General features: G+C 50.9%; 1 protein-coding gene across 2 annotated transcripts in view; it reads left to right on the top strand.

Moving 5' to 3' along the window:
- The window catches only part of ITGA11 (integrin subunit alpha 11), a 122720-nt gene that overhangs the window by 52229 nt on the left and 53794 nt on the right, over positions 1 to 16697 (top strand). For both annotated transcript variants that reach the window (XM_019725629.2, XM_074327510.1), the window contains exons 3-5: positions 8678 to 8778; positions 12964 to 13055; positions 15559 to 15673. In XM_019725629.2, coding sequence (XP_019581188.2) covers positions 8678 to 8778; positions 12964 to 13055; positions 15559 to 15673 — 308 coding nt within the window. The remainder of the gene's footprint in view (positions 1 to 8677; positions 8779 to 12963; positions 13056 to 15558; positions 15674 to 16697) is intronic.

Below are 16697 nucleotides of genomic sequence, written 5' to 3' on the forward strand. Positions count from 1 at the left end.
AGTGAAAATTCCTGGGACGCACATACTTTTCACGTGTCCAGAGGGCCTCATATCTGCTTCCTCAGCAGGCTCCCAATCCTGCCTGCACCTCGGGGAGCTTCTAAACATAGATTCCCAGGCCCTGTTCCCAACTGGCTGAATTAGAACCTTGTGAAGTTGGGGCCCAGAAACCTGCATTTATAGCTCCCCAGGTGATTCTGATGACCAGCAAGGTCTGGGACCCACCACCCTCAAAACCCTGGGTGGTAAGTAGCCTAGACATGTTTAGTCCCATTTGGTAGATGAAAACACTGAGGCCCAGGGCAGTTAACAACCTTGTCTCAAGCTATGACATGGAGTCTATTAGTTCCTCTGATAGAGCTTGTTCTACTCTCCCAGCGGGGGGTTAACAGGTGTTGGAAGACAAAAGGGGACCTGCAGTTGGTGGTCCCAAATTGCAGGCTGTCAGATAACAGTCATCCCACTAAGCCAGGTGATCAGTTAATTCATTTAACAACTATGTTTCAGGGACCTACTCTGTGCCAGTCACTGTTCTGGTTGCTGGCGTGTCTAGAACTGCAAACCTGACCAAAAAGGTACTAGCTTCCTTGCACTCGAATATTACTGGGAAGTAAGGACAGTTAGTAAATTGAAAAGACAGCATCAGAGAGCACAAAGTGTTATGAGAAAGATAAGGCAGGGTGGTGAGACGGGCAGTAACAGGCGGTCAGGAAAAGCCTTTCTGAGGAAGTGATATTGGAGCTAAGCCCTAAATGATGACCTGGCCGTACAGCATTCCCAGCAGCCCTGGTAAAAGTGGGGACAGGCAGGTGAGCACAGCCAGGTAACATAGAGCCTCGAAGGCATAGAGAAGAAGGTGGATTTCACTGGAATGGATTTGGGGCTTTGATCCCAGCAGGCATTGCAGGTCGCCATGCCTCTGCTTCCTCCACATAAACATTTCTCACACTGCGTTAGGATGCTTCTTAAACTAGAGCACACATCAGCCTCTCCTGGAGGGCTTGTTCAAACACAGATACTGCACCCCACCTTCAGTGCTGCTGGTCTAGGGAGGGCCCAAGACGTTGCATTTCTAACCGGCTCACAGGGGAGGCTGATGCTGCTGGGCTGAGAACTACGTTAAGACCCTCTGCTGGGTTGTGACGGCCTGTTGACCTGCCCATCTCCTCTCCTAGGCTGGAGCCTCCTGAAAACAGGGATGACATTCTGGTCACCCTCATGCCCCCAGTGCTTGGTGCATTAGTTGTGATTCAATGAATGAAGGAGGGCATGGATCTTTGACAACATGAAACAAGCCCTTAGAACATAACAAGCACTATGTAAATATATTAGTCAGGGTTCTCCAGAGAAATAAAACCAATAGGATGTACATACTCCTACCCAGATGCTCCTCAATTTACGATGAGATTACATTTCAATAATCCCACCAAAAATTGAAACTATCGCAAATCAAAAATACATGTAATCCACCTCACCTAACCCAAGCATAGAGCTTAGCCTAGTTTACCATAAAGATGCTCAGAACACTTCCATTATCCTACACTTTGGCCAAAGCATCAAACACAGTGACTACATGATTTACCCTCATGCTCTGGCACCTGTCTGCGAGCTGTGGGTCCCCGCAGCACCACAGGAGAGTACCGTATCATACCACGTATCTCTAGCCTGGGAAAAGATCAAAATTCGAAGGACAGTTTCTACTGAATGCATATCGTTTTCACACCACTGCAAAAATAAAAATAGTTATTAAGTCAAACCATTGTAAGTTGGAAACCATCTGTATGCAAAGAGATTTATTATACGGAGTTGGCTCACGTGGTTATGGAGGTTGGCAGGTCCCAAGATCTACAGGGTAAGTCAGAAAGCTAGAGACCAGGAAAGCCAATTACGTAGTTCTAGTCTGAAGGCCAGCAGGCTGGAGACCGAGAAAGAGCAGATGTTTCTATTGGAGTCCAAAGGTAAGAACAAGTCAATGCCCCATTCAAGGGCAGTCCGTCAGGAAGGATTCTCTCTTTTTCAGGGAAGGTCAGCCTTTTTGTGCTGTTTAGGCTTTCAATTGATTGGGCGGGCCCATCCACTTTGGGGGGGACAGTCTGCTTTACTCAGACTTCCAATAAAATGCTCATCTCACCCCAAAACACCCCCACGTACACGCCCAGAATAAATGTTTCACCAAATATCTGGCCACCCCATGGCCCCGTCAAGATGGCACATAAAATTAACCATCACAGTATTCGTGTTTTTCTTAAATACACACAAAGGATTCCCATCTCTGATGAGGATTTTACAGAGGTGGGGAGAGTAAAGGAAGTGCTGGCAAACAGAAGGGTCCTCATTTTCTTGGCTCCCAGGCGTCCAGGCCCTGCCAGGCGTCTGAGCCCCAGTGAACCACAAGCCCCTTCAACAAGACCAGAAAGATACAGAGGTGTCGTATCTCTCCTCAGGCAGGTCCCAGGTGGACTCTCTGTCCACACCTTGTCCTCAGCAGTGCAGCCCCAGGGTCCCCCTCGCTGCGGGTTTGCTGCACTCAGCACTTCCCCCGCCCCACGTTGAACACATTAGCCACCACACTCACACTGCTGGAGATTACATTTTCCATGGAGAGAGGGAGAAAAAAAGCCTCACTGAAGGAATAGTCTCTCCTTTGTTCCCTTGAGCTCTCTGCTGCTCAAGTGGAACCCCCTCCCTGATGCCCCTATCTGATTTCAGGAAAGGAAAATGAAGCCAGGAAAGAAATGAAACAAAGGGCCTGGAATGGGTTTGAGTGGCGGACCGGTGCAGGGAGAGAGGAAGAGGAACAGGTGAAGAAGGGAATGGGATGAGGGGGAGGGGACAAGAGGCCCCTAGGTGATAAGCCCAGCTGGTCCCAGGGAGGGCAGCCCTCTCCCATCTGGACAGTGCCCAGCCCCCAGAGCTAGGCCTTCTGAACTTTCTGGTCTTTGACAATATCTGAAAGAGCACTGGCTGTGGAGTCCCAGCTCTGAAAGTGACCAATGTTACTCCTCAGCTTGTCACATCCACCTTCTGAGCCTCATATACTAACTACCATTCCTCGCTCAAACCTGTCCTGGTGGTCAAAATCAAATGTAATTCAATTGCATCAAAAGTGATTCATTAATATGAAAAGAATAAGCGGTGATAATTGGATTTCCTGGGATGTGAGGTCCAGGTCTTGCAGAGAGGAGCAAAGAAACCAGCCAGGGTGGGTATTAAACCCACGTCGTGACACCCACGTCGTGACTTTCCTCAGCAGTCCACGCTGGCCTCTGGGCTCAGGACCTCCTCCAGGGGCAGGTCCATCATTTGGAGGTTTCTTCCTTCCTTCCTTCCCCAGCATCTGATAGCCTTTTTCTGCCCATGGCCCCTGCTCACCCCATCTGTTGGTGAGCTAAGCTATTCACACCTGCTTTCCCAGACACAGCCAGTAAAAGGCCAACCTGGGCCTAGAGCCCCAGCCGCTGCCTTCAGGCTTTGCACCCTCCGTGGCTTGGGGGAGCACTGCCCGGGGAGTCAGGACACCATGCACCAGTCCCGCTCTGGCACCCTCTGCTCTGAGACCCCAGACATAGCACTTCCCTGCTCTAGGTCTCCAATGCCACGTTGGTCCTCAGAGGTTGGCCCGAGGAATCTCCACATTTCCTCCCAGCTCTGAGGGTCTGCGACACCAGTTACCAGATAACCAGAAACTTCTGGAGAGTAGGGCTGCCTATCCAAGGGGCTGTTGTAAGTGGGATACACATAGAACAAAAGGATTTCTGTCCCACAAGGCTGGGCCAGGGCACAGTTTTCTGCATTCAGTTAAATAACCAGAGATAAATAGCATACATGGAGTCTGAGAGTACACCCACCACTCATACAGCAAGTATACGCCCCACAGGGAGCATGAGCTAGGGGATGTGAATCTGTCCTCTCCCATTCGTCTCGGGTCCCACGTTCCTCTTATAACACAGTAATATATGGCATTTCTAAGGACGATTTTAATTATATGGGCTTGTTTTGTTTTGTTGCCTTGTGACACTAGTTAGTGTATTTTCAGTTATAAATACTTGAAAACTCAACTCAAATGGACTTATACAGTAAAAAGTAGTTATTACTTATATTTTGGAAAATTTGGGGCTTCAGGTGTAGTTTGATCCAGGGATTCACAGTATCATCAGGACTTCAGGTCCTCCTCTTGGTGCTTCTCTCAGCCCCACCCCTACCCTACCCAGTGCATCAGCTCATGCCTCTCGTCGTCATGAGGAGGCCTCCAGCAGTCCCAGGCCTCGCACCTAGATACTGTGGTATCCAGAGGAAAGGGATCGCTTCTGCCCTGACTCCCAAGCAGAAGTCCTGAGATTCACTCTAATTGGGGTGACTTAAGTCATTTGCCCTCCCTGACTCCATAGCTACTGCCAGGAGAGGAAAATGGCCTGCCTAAGAGATGTGCTTTGTCCCTAGTACTGGGACTAGAGCCAGGTCGCCTGGATCCCCACACAGAAATGAGGACTGTTGAGAAGATAGAAGTGGAAATCAGGGAAGCAAGCAACATTGACTTTAAGTGGAAGCTGGGTCACTCCACTCAACTTCTCTGCACGGAAAATACTCACTTTCTCAGCAACCTTTTTTCTAGGCACTGAATCTGAGGGTTCCTCTTAGGCCTGAGGCAAAGCCAAATCTCCTAAAGCTGCTGCCGTTCTAGACTGTCAGACGAAAGGTCAGAGTAGCCAGTGGGTACCTCTTTCCAAGAGCCTTCCAGACTACCTTATGCTAGTTCAGCAGGACACACGAAGACTTCTGAGTCATGAAGGAAAGTTGACACTAAAACACTGGCTACAATAGGCAGCAGGGATTAGATGCTGGTTTACATGGGAAAGCCTGGGGTAATCAGGGAGGGCTTCCTGGAGTAGGTGGGAATTTGTGCTGGGTTTTAAAGGGATGGTTTTCAGGGTGGGGTGTACATACCACAGGGGATGTGCAAGGCAGTATACTGGGACACAGAAACAAAGTGATTCAAGTTCTATTTAGGTTTATATTTTATTTGAAAAAACATGATTACGGGTATCTAGTATACAGATTGACAGTTGTACACTGGTTTAACTAACATATAAATTAAACCCATTGGAGGTACATTTTTTTCTGATAGGAGTGTGTATTTTAAAAGATTCAGAGACTAAAATTACCCTGAAGGATGGAGCAGAGGATGAACAGAAGTCAGGATGTGTCCACAGGGCCTTGTTGGAAAGGGTGTAAGGTAGGGAGCCAGAAACCTCTTCTGTTAGCCTGTGTCCCCTGGGAGCCAAGGAGCCCGACACCCGGGCAGCACACCTTGCTTTCCTCAGGTGGCCAGCTCCACCCTGAGCCTCCTCACTTGGCAAGGCCCTGCTCAAAGGGTGGCGATCAGGGAGGGGTCCTACAGGCCTGTGGCCGAAGCCTGCCACCAAGCCTCCCATCCACAGGAGCTCTGCTCCCCGAGCCTCCACAGGAAAAATGCAGGGAGCCCACAGCTGGTGAGTCACGGCACACAGCCCATGGAAAGGGCCCGATGCTCGCCACGACCTTTGGGGTTTCTCATGCCGCGCTGGTGCCCACACTAGAGGGTATAGGGTGTCCAGTCCCTGAGAGGCACAGCAGAACCTGAGGCTGCAGATGGCTATATAAGGCTAAGGCCGCAGGAGATAGCAGGGTCTGCCAGACCCCAGGAACAATTTGGCTGGTCTTGGTGGTGACGCAAACATTTTCCCTGTGCTTCGGCAGTTCTCCCCTCACGGCGAAGACTGAATCATATCCTCAAAACCTCAAGCCCAGCGGGCACACATAATGCCGAGACTCAAGAATGGCAAGGAGGGCTGACCCAGGCCCTCCCTTGACAGCAAAGAAATATTTGGGGCAACAGAGAAAGCTGTTTCAGAATTAGTTCTACCTCTGCCATAAACAAACTGTGGGACCTGAGTCAGCTCCCCTCTTGGGACCTCAGTTTCTATATCTGCAATATGGGGACAGTAAGCCCTGTCCTGCTACCTCATGCAGTGCCAGGGACCCACAGAGAGATCGGGTCTGAGAGAATGGAGATGGGACGTACGGGTGGCCCATATTCTTAGAAAAGGACAAAGCCTGGTCTGGTAGCAAATTTGCGGTCACGATGGCTTGGTGGATTTACTGACAGACTGTCGCATGTTGGCCATTACCAGGACACCAACTTCTAGGAAGCCACCAGTCTCTATGTATAGCTTACTTTCCCTTCTGTTTCTCAGTGCCTTTTGACATCTGTGACTTCCCACAGTGCCCCTGGGAGGTAGACAGTACAAAAATTGCTAACCCCATTCCACAGCCAAACAAACCAAGGTCTAGAAAGCTCAATGACTTCTCAAGGCCACACCACAAGCTGATGACTGAACTAGGATGAAGACCCAGCCCCTGGATTCTTAGCCCCAAATTCTCACCCTGTGTTGGGGGCTCCTTCAAGCAGGCTGCGCGGTCTCAAGAGTCCTACTCTATAAAATGGGAAGAGTTATGGGGAGTCACCTGGTCAGGCTGCTGGGTGTTTTCTAGAAGATACATGGGGGTAGCTTTTCTAGAAGACAGCCATGGTTTTTCTAATCTAGAAACTACTGTGTCTGATTCTCCCAGAGGCACCCTGCAAGGTATTCCTCGAAGGTACACTTTCCAGAAAGCAGGCCTCTTCAGGCAGGGGTGTCCCAGAAGGAGCATTCCACAGGAAGACTTGGAGCCGAAGCCTCATCCACTGATCTCTCTCTCTCTCTCTCTCTCTCTCTCTCTTTCAGTGGCCTCGACCACACAATCTCTTGCAGAATTAAGTCACCAAAATTCACATCGTCTAGACAAACAGATTTTATGGGTCCAATTAATTCCTGCCAGTCTGAAATAGGCATGTTTAATAAGTGATATATTTAGAATCTGTCATTATCTGGTCCCCAGGGGGAGAAACTTCAGCTCGTATTTCATAGACTCTTAATTTCAAACAGAGCTCTATTAACTCCCATTTCAGACTTCTCTTTCCTGACAGCACAGAGAGGGTGGGAGTGGGGGGGAGAAGGCACTTTCACCACAAGAAGCCACCAAAATCCTGTGTAGCCTAAACCTCCAAGCCTGTCCCCTCTCAATCCTCTTACGTCAGAAAATGAGTGATTGCTGCTTCTTTGGGCCGTGTTGCCAGGAGGTAGGAAGCTGCTGGGAGAGCATGGCTGCAGAAAGGTCACCTTGCTCCCAATGTCACCTGTCCCTGTGCTCCAAGCTCCACCACATCTATTCTGTCCCACAGAGTTTGAGACCTCTAGGGCCGTGTGAGCTGTGGCACCTCCTGCCACTGCAGCGCAGCTGTCTCTGAGACGGTTTTTGAGTCACTATTAGCACTAGGACCTGAGCAGAGGAGACACTCGCTGAGAGCTGGACTGGCCCCCAAAGCCTAGAGGGTTCCAGATGTGCCATAGGCCAGCAGTGCTGACAGAGCGGGCAGGTGGGCACTGAAGGGAAACTCTGCCTGCCTTCAGGGTTTCACTTCACATCAGCACTGGTGTTTCAGCCAAAGATGAGGCATTCAAGGGGGCTTGGGGAAGCTCTAAGGAAAAGGCCTGGGGGCTGTCCAGGCTAAGGTGTGATTCTCTCTGACCTCGAGGGAGGTGGCACTGCCAGGCTTGGCCACGTCAGGAAGGAGTTGATGCTCATTATTTTCTAGAAGCATGTAAGCAAAGTGTATTAATTTCCAGTGAGTACATAAGAAATTAGCACAAAGTAGATGGCTTACCAAAAAACATTCTCTCCCAGTTGTGGAGACCAGATGTCCAAAATCAAGGTGTTGGCAGGGCTGTGCTCCCTCTAAAGGATTAGGAGAGAATCCTTCCTTGCCTCTTCCAGCTTCCAGTGGCCACAGGCATCCTTTGGCTTTTGGCAGCATCGCTCCTAGCTCTGCTTCTGTCTTCACATGGCTTTCTCTTCTCTCTCAGTCTCTCTTTCGTGTGTCTCTTATAAGGACATTTGTCATTGGCCGTAGGGCCCACCTGGGTAATCCAGGATGACCTCATCTCAAAACACTTAATTACAACTTCCAAATAAGCTCACAAAGGCATAGGCTCAAGGCAGAAGTCCCAGATGAGTGGCTGCTCCTGGCTACTTTTAAGCCTTGCTGACTGCCTGGCCCACCGTTTGCTCAGGGGACAGCCATGACCACTGAGCAACATGCCCCACACCTGAGTCACCAGCTGAAGACTGTCACATAACATGAGAAATGCAGCGCCCTGCAGGTAGTGACAGATGGCCAGGACTATGGCTCCAAAATCATTCCTCTGCCTGAATGACCACAATTACCACCCTCCTATCATTGGACAAACTCATATTCAACTGTTAACACCCAGCTCAACATCACCTCCTCCGTGATGTCTGCCCTGCCCTCTTCTCCCAGGAACTGCCTATATTTCATCTGTTACAGGGCTCATGTGGTCTTCATTTCCATATTCACCATATCCTGGCAGGGGCCTGGAGTAGGCCACAGGCCCCTTGACTTTATGCTGAAAGCCCAGTGTCCCTCCCCCAGGGAGTCTGAGTGTCTGCATGTGGCAGCTCCTCCAGGATTCCCTCCCCCTCCTCCCAACTTCCCCTCAACACTGCCTTCCAGGTTCCAGCCTTTACCAGGAAGGAGCACCTCCTCCAGCATTTTCACTTGTCTTCTCTTACTTCCCAGGCTGGTTGTGGGCGCTCCATTGGAAACCAACGGCCACCAGAAGACGGGAGATGTATACAAGTGTCCAGTGACCCATGGGAACTGCACCAAGCTCAACCTGGGTAACTTGGGCCACTGGTCTCTTCACAATGAGGCCAGCTAGGGTCTAGGGCAGGACAGGCTCTAAAGTACATCTGTGCCCATGGTCACACTGTCTCCTCACAGCTACCCCACAGGTGACCAGCTGATACCACTGCCCCATTTTACAGACGAGGAAGCTGAGATCAGAGAGAGGAAACAACTTTCCCACAGTAACACAGCTTGTCAGGGGCCAGCCAGGATTCAAACCCAGGTCTCCAGTGTCCCAGGTCATTGCTCTTTCTGATTCGTCTCAGCTCCTTGACGCAGAGTTCTCTCTCCCAGCAAGAGAAAAATACTTCCTGTCTTCTTTCTGATTTTGAAGTAATAACAACATCTAACATTCATATATCTTATATAATGTTCACCTCATGCCAGGCACTGTTTTAAGCACTTTTAGATATTTTGCCTCATTGAACCCCCACAACAACTATATGAGTTTTAATCATTTAACAAAGGAGGGACTGACCGTATGTGGAGATGAGGGATCTGCCCGGGCTCACCCAGCTAACAAGCACCAAGGCTGAAATTCCAATCCAGACAGTCTACAGCCACCATTAGTCACTGCACAGCACTGGCCTTCTGAAATGAAGGCTTCGTTCCTCACGGAGGAGCCTTCATAGGGAGATGCTGTGAGCAGCCTCTGGCCTTCCAGGCCCTTGTAAAGACCATGTGTGTACACACAGGCACCCACTAAAGCACACATACCAGTCCTCTAAAGCACTTCTACTCTGTCTGAAAGGTCAGAGAGGGGCCAGGCCATCACTTTGCTTACGGAAGGGAGCAGAAGTTCCATCTGGGCTGAGAAGCCACGATTCCAGGTCTTGCCCTAGAGGACTGGCCATCCCCAGGGCCAGGCCCCTCAGCCTCCCCCTCTTCCAGAAGGGGAGTCTCTACCCTAGAGCAGTGGGGTGGGGCTCCCTGGGGAGGTGGGAGGAGATCAGGGGCCTGGTAGAGGGAGATGGCAGAGTTTCAAGAGATAAGCCGATAGATGAAAAGGCCTGCATCAAAGGGAAAGCCCAAAGAACTCAGATTCTCGGGGCGGCTGGCTGTCCCCTCATGTGGTGCTGGGCACTCCAGCTGTCCCATCATGTGGTGCATCAGCGCCACGGGTGGGAAGTTCAAACCCCAGCACAGCCAAGCCCCATACTTCAGTGAGGAAACAGTTTAGAGGAGGTGGGGGCCTGGCTGGGGGCTTGTGGATCCCAGTCAGCAGCACTCTGAGAGCGCAGCTTCCGAAACAGACCACGCTGGGTTTCTCCTTCCAGCTATACAACCAGCTGTAGTTTCTTTGCTGTGTGTTCATAGGGAGCTCACCTCACCTCTCTGAGCCTCTGTGTACACCTGTGTAAAATGAGGAGGGTGAACTCAATGACCCTAGGATCCATTCCAGGTCTAATATGGAATTAGTGGTCACTTTAGTGAGTGTCTAGTCTGTGCCAAGCACTCTGCTAGTTACTGGGGATACAGCAGGGAGAAAGACCCCAAGGGACCAGCTGGGAGGGGACAGTAAGTGAGAAGACAAACTAGGAAGCAGGATAATCTCAGGTAGGGCTAAACGCTGTGAGATAAACCAAAGTGCTATAATAAGAGAGGCTGAATGTAGGAGTGGGGCACGTTCTACCTCAGCAGGTGGTCAGAAAGGCCTCTCTGAGCAAAGGTCTGATGGTGAACAGGAGTCAGGTGGGGCCAGAGCATTCCAGGCAGAGCAGGAGCAGGTGCAAAGGCCCTGAGGTGGCATGAGCTCACTCTGTTTGAGGACTGACCGAATGGCTGTATGGCTGGGGCAGAGGGAGCCAGGGGCGTGATGGGAGGCGTGGGCAAGGTCTCAGGGCGCGGGCCACCGAGAGAAGCTTCTGGTCCAGGAAGGGACACAGACACATGAACCAATCATTTAATTTCCTCTGTTGCTCCAGATTCCAATGTGGACTTAATTTCCCTCCAAAGAAAGAGGAGCCCCTGCAGGCAGTGAGAGGCAGGAAGCCATCAGACCCTGGAAAACATTCCTGAACTAGGGCATAAGCTGGGTAGGAAAGTGAGTCGGGGCAGAGGAAAAGTACTGCCAGGAAGCACTTCGTCTGAGGAGTGTTTTTTCCCCACCACTAAAGAGAAAATGCTCAGCAGGAAGACCATCTGTCAGTTTATACCCACAGTGGAAAATGCAAGGCAGGGAAACCTGAGTCCTGGGTTTTCCTATGGCCTTTCCAGGCTGTGAGCCCTGCCGAGCCAGGAATGTTCTTTCCTCTCTCTGGGGAAGGCTAAGTGGATGTCAGTCGTTCACACCTCAGTGCGACAGAGTCGACAGCTGGTGCTGTCTTCCTAACACCTGGATGAAGTCAGTAGTTGTAATGAGGGGCTGCAGGGAGGGGCTGTGATTCTGGAAGGCAGGCCCTGTGTGAGGAGGGGCTTATGTCCCTGGACCGTCACACAGACCCATTGAGAAAGGAATTAGAGCAGACGTTGGTGACTGCCCCAAATCCACGAGCCACAGAAGCCGCAGAAGCAGGACTTGAACCTGAGTCTTTCTTACTCCAATGCAAGGGTCTTCCCTACCAGTTTCACTGAGGACTTCCGTCATTGAGACAGGAAGAAAAAGGGGAGGGAGAGGGGAAGGGCTGCCCCATAAATAAATGGAGGGCAGGATTCTCCAAGCTACTGAGGGGCCGAGGCTGCCAGTCAGGGCGTGGAGCTTCCTCTCCGTTTCCTGTGACCATCCCACTGCAACCACAGCCCTGCCATAAGACAGAAAAGTCAGGATGTAACCTTGGGTATCCTGGGTTCAAGTCTCCACTCTATCATTTACCAGCAATTGACTTTATAGAAATCACTAACCCTCTATGCAACTTGCTTTTCTCATCTTTAAGATGGAAATGGTGACTCCTGAGCCTCCCAGAACCGAGGGGGTCCTAGGAGAGCACATGTGCACAATACTTTGTAAATGATGAAAAATGATTTAAAAAGCAGGGTTAGTGCTATGATTGTCTCGCGGGTTTATTTGGAGGACAAAGCAGAACACAATCCCAGTCACTCGCAACACAGCCAAGAGGGGCTGGATTTCAAAAGAAGCCTGGCTACAAAGAAGGGAACCTGAGGAGAAAGATAACAAACATAGCTGCCCCACCCCCAGCCCACAGCGCAGCCAGGGGCTGTAGTCCTGTCCTCTCCGCTAATGCCCGTCCCAGGCCCTGCTGGCCTGTGCCCCGAAGGCAGGCCAACTCCTCACCCTTCCAATCACAATACTAAATGCAGACCCTGCTCCACCCTCCACTCACTCCCCTCCCCCAGCTGAGAAGACACAGATCCTGCTCCCAGCAGATGAGGAGCCGTTGGCTCCGGGCTCAACAAAATGCCCAACTCTCTTCCCCCTAAACTTTCCCCTCCACGTGCCCATATACATGTGCGCTCACACACCAACACAAGTGGGGAATTCAAGCTCACTTCCTTCCCCTCAGTGACCTGACAGAATGATTTAGCAAAACCTTAACTGATACCATTTGGTTAGTAATTCTAACCTGCCACCACACTCTCTCAGTTAATAATCCTGTTCCTCAATGTCTCTCTTAGCAGCAAGCACAGAGAGACATTCTTGGGCAAGACCTTGTTCCTCTAGCAGGCTCTTGTTTAGTTGGCTATTTGCTACCTGTGAGAAAGAATCAGTTATCATACATCAGTTTATCAGATAGGCAAAGAACGGGGCCCTGAGAGAGCAGGGCAGGGGGCTGAGAAGTTGCAATGGCAGGTTGGCTTGAAGAAACCTGTGGACGAGACACTGCGCAGAGGAAGCCAGCCTGGGTGGGGTGCCCTGGTATGTGTGGGCTGGGACACAAGGGGAATTTTGGGGCCCATGAGAGGGCTGGAGGAAGAAAAGCTCCAGACCAGGAGATGGAAGATTCTGCCATGTGCTTCCTGTGTGACTTTGGTCAGGGTGCTTGTCCTCTCTGAGACTCGTTTTCCTCATCTCACAGGAAGTTGAGAGGCAATAATTAGACCATGTCTGGGCAAGGCCTTAGTAAACCGTGAAGGGCTACACCAACGCGCGGGGGAGAATGAGGGGGTTGTGCCTGGCACCGACCCTGCCACAGGCACCTCTGTTGGCCAGCGGCAGCAGCAGACTGGGCAGAAGGCGGGCAGAAGGGGGCTGCAGGCTGAGCTTCTCCTTCCCACCCCAGGAAGGGTCACCCTATCCAACGTTTCCGAACGGAAGGACAACATGCGCCTCGGCCTGAGCCTGGCCACCAACCCCAAGGACAACAGCTTCTTGGTAAGAGCCACCCGCCCCACCCTCTCTCCAAACCCCAGCCCTCCTGCCCCATGGACTCTCTGCTTGGGGTGCTGGATGTGTCATAACATACACACTCTGCACTCTACCCACCAGGCTGCCTGTCCGCACACTCCAGAGAGCAGCCCCTCCACTAGCCTCCTGCCTGCGGTGCCCTAAATTTCGAGGGGACAATCCAGGCAGGAAAAGGGATTGAGCCCTTTTGCACACACACACCCTGAGGGTGGGAGACAGACAGCCTGCAAAGGAACAGGAATAACTAAAGATGGCCAACAGTCCTGTGGAGGCCCGTCCCTTCCTTTGGGGAGCCAAATGTCCACGGCAGAGGTTGAATCTCTGCTCCAGGTTTGATCAAAGAAACAGAACACACCCTAAGAAGACTTTGAAAGGAAATCACAATGAGTAAGCACAGATTTACTACAACCAAGGGAAAGACTACAGAGTGACGGGCCACCTGGGTTGCACAGGACTAGATAGAAGGCTTCCCGGGGAGGTTTCTGTTTTGTTTTTAAAGAAGTCACGGGCCGTAGCAATGAAGAAAGAAAAGGGGGTACTTGTGCTGAGGTGGTATAGACATTCAATCATTTGAAACAACAATTATTTTGAGCACTCCCAAGGTACTGAGCCCAGTACCAGGCCCTGGGGATTCAGCAGTCACCAGCGCTCCTGCCCATTCTGATTGGTCTGGGGAGAGACAGTAAGCAAATGTGTACTGCACACATGATGTCGGGACAGAAAGGCAGCAGTGGACTACGCGTGGAGGTCTCTGCACCCTGCCCGGCGAGCACACGCAGGCTTTACACGCAGTGGGTGCGACAGAGGGGCGCTGCCTGCTCCCTGCCGCCATGTTCCAGTGAACCACCACGGCTTTGGATGAAGCTAGGGGTTCAAAATAGGATCCTTCTGGCACTTATGATTCCTAGAAACAGCTGCAAGGGAGGATTTCAGAAAAAAATTACCCCAGAAAGCCCAATAAAATGCACCACTCATGTTGGGATGGCTTTGTGTCACTCTTTGTTCATGTCCATCAGTCCATTTCTGGTGACAGATGAGACATCTGGGGTGCGGAGAATCAGACACTAGGGCAATGAGAGAACTGGGATGCTAGAGACGAGGAGAGCGTAGTGACTCTGCCGGCAAAAGACCCGAGGTGCTCGATGTGTGGCCAGCCCACAGCCCTCCATCATCCCCAGCCACGGGCAGACAGGACCGGGGCCCTCTTCACACATGTGCCTGTCAGGGACTTCGTTGCTACTATCTCTTCTCTCTGAGGCTCCTTGTCACATTCTTACTAACTTGATTTTACCTCCTTCACAAGGTGGGATGAAGGCCCAAGGATGATGTGATACACCCTTTGGGGCCTCTGTGAGTAGGTTAAGCCCCTGATATATCAATGGAAGCTTTTGTTAACTAATTCACTCATCATCTAGCCTCTCATCCGTCTACCCCCCAGCCAATAGTCCATCCTTCCATTCTTCTGTTCATTCACCTATCCATCTACGTATCCATCTACCCCCTCATCCTCCCATCTAATCATCCATCCATTCCTTCCTACATCCATCCATCATCTTTCTGCCACCCATCCATCAATCCATCATCTATCCATCCATCAGCCAGCCAGCCAGCCAGCCAGCCATCTATCCTTCCAGCCATCATCCATCATCTACCTTTCCATTTACTATTCACCCTCTACTTCCAAAAATAATTTACAGCAACTTCAACAAAGGACACCGATAAAAGAAAACCTTTAAAATCTGAGTAAAAATAGAAAGCTAATTAAATAAAAGGATTGGAGGTGGAATAATTATTCCTCCAAACCAAGGGAAACTACAGTACAAAATTTAGTCCTGGGTTTTCCGCAGCAGGAGAAAAATGGAAGCATGGAGCTGGGCTTCCATTTTTAATGGCCCTGACTCTGAGAGGAACGCAACACCCAGTCTTTATATAAGGGGTTGACATCAATATTTTTGGTTGCAAATTTCAGAGAAAGAGCAGAGACATTCTTTTTTCTTTCCCTAGTAAGAGCCATGGGTATGTTGTCAGGACACAATCCTGGAAGTTTGCCCAATAAGGACCTTCAGGTGACCTGTTCAGATAGAGGGGCTATTGTAGTGACCTTAAAGAGTCCATTCCTATAGATGGAAACGCTTTCCCAGATCCTGTGGGTTGGGTGGGGTGGGCAGGTGGGTGAAGAAGAATCAAAATCCTTGATGATAGGATAGAGAATGGGTCCCTTGAAAATACAACAAAGAAGGACTCTAACAGTAGTTTTTCTCCATTCTATTTGAAACCAAGGGAACTGGCACATATTGCCACAAGAAATAGTTCAGTGAGACTCAAATTAGACCCTTTAAATCCTGGGGATACCAACATTCAAATAGAGGATATCAGTCGGGTCATGGAGGTTGGGGCTGGGCCTAAGGTTATTGAGCCTGGACCCTCTCTAGGGCCCCCACTGACTGGGGATCTGCTCTGTGCTTCACAGGCCTGCAGCCCCCTCTGGTCTCATGAGTGTGGGAGCTCCTACTACACCACAGGGATGTGTTCGAGAGTCAACTCCAACTTTAGATTCTCCAAGACTGTGGCCCCAGCTCTCCAAAGTAAGTGGCTTCAAAACTGCAGTTCACATCAGGTGTGGGGTTCCGATCATCGCTATCCTGCAGCTATAAAGCGGCACTGAGGCTCTACCCTGCTCTGGTTCTCTGGGTAACCTGGGAAAACTCACTTGACCTCTCTGGGCCTCTGTGGGGTCCTTGTCTTGGTCCACCCTCCCCCACAGAGTGATGGTGGAGGGCAAACCGGCTAAGGTTATGAAGACAATGCTGGCAATCAGGGAGACTCACTGCAAACCACCTTGATAAGGAAGAAGTTACTGGCAAGCTTACACTGCCCAGTTCTGGGGACATTGCTCGCTTAGACTGCAGTGTGAATGGTGCCCTTTGATGGTGTGCAACGCGCTGTCCTATAGGTGGAGGATCAAGGAAAACAGAAATATCCCTGGTAATAGTCCCATCGAACCAGTGTTCCTGGGCCTCAGGAAGCTCTGCCCAGCTTGCCCAGAGCCTCGTGGAATACTGAACCTCCCACTCACTCCCCCCTCACCAAGAAAATCTGGGAAGTAATGTTCAGCCCTTGCCTCCTTCAAGCCCAGACTGCTTGGCTCTGAGCCTTACTATTTCCTCTGGGCTAAACACCATCTCCCCAGTGGCTACTGCCCATTTTATTGAGAAGGAGGGGATTAGCACCTCTGACTCCTGCAGCCTCCTCCAAACAACAAGGCCCCATCAGGGGTGGAAAGATGGTGCTCACAGGAGGGAGGGGGAAGCATCAGTCTAGCAGGGGCTAGAAAGGGGTCTCTTAGTGTGAGGAGGAGGCATTGGTTCTATTTTCACAAAATGGCAGAGGAAAAAGCAATCCCAAGGCTCAGAAGTGGGCCCGAGATCATGAGGTGTGTACAAGGGCACTCAGCCCCCCAAGGCTACTATTTCCTCTGGCCAAGGTGTGACCGTCTCAGCCTCCAGGACTTACTGTGTTGGAGGCCTCTCCACCCAGCTGACCAGCAGCAGGGCCCTAAGAGCCTATCAGCTACAGATCCCAGGGCACCCCCCAACCCCAGGGACGTTC

Source organism: Rhinolophus sinicus, linkage group LG03, assembly GCF_036562045.2.
Source record: "Rhinolophus sinicus isolate RSC01 linkage group LG03, ASM3656204v1, whole genome shotgun sequence".
NCBI classification, from domain to species: domain Eukaryota; kingdom Metazoa; phylum Chordata; class Mammalia; order Chiroptera; family Rhinolophidae; genus Rhinolophus; species Rhinolophus sinicus.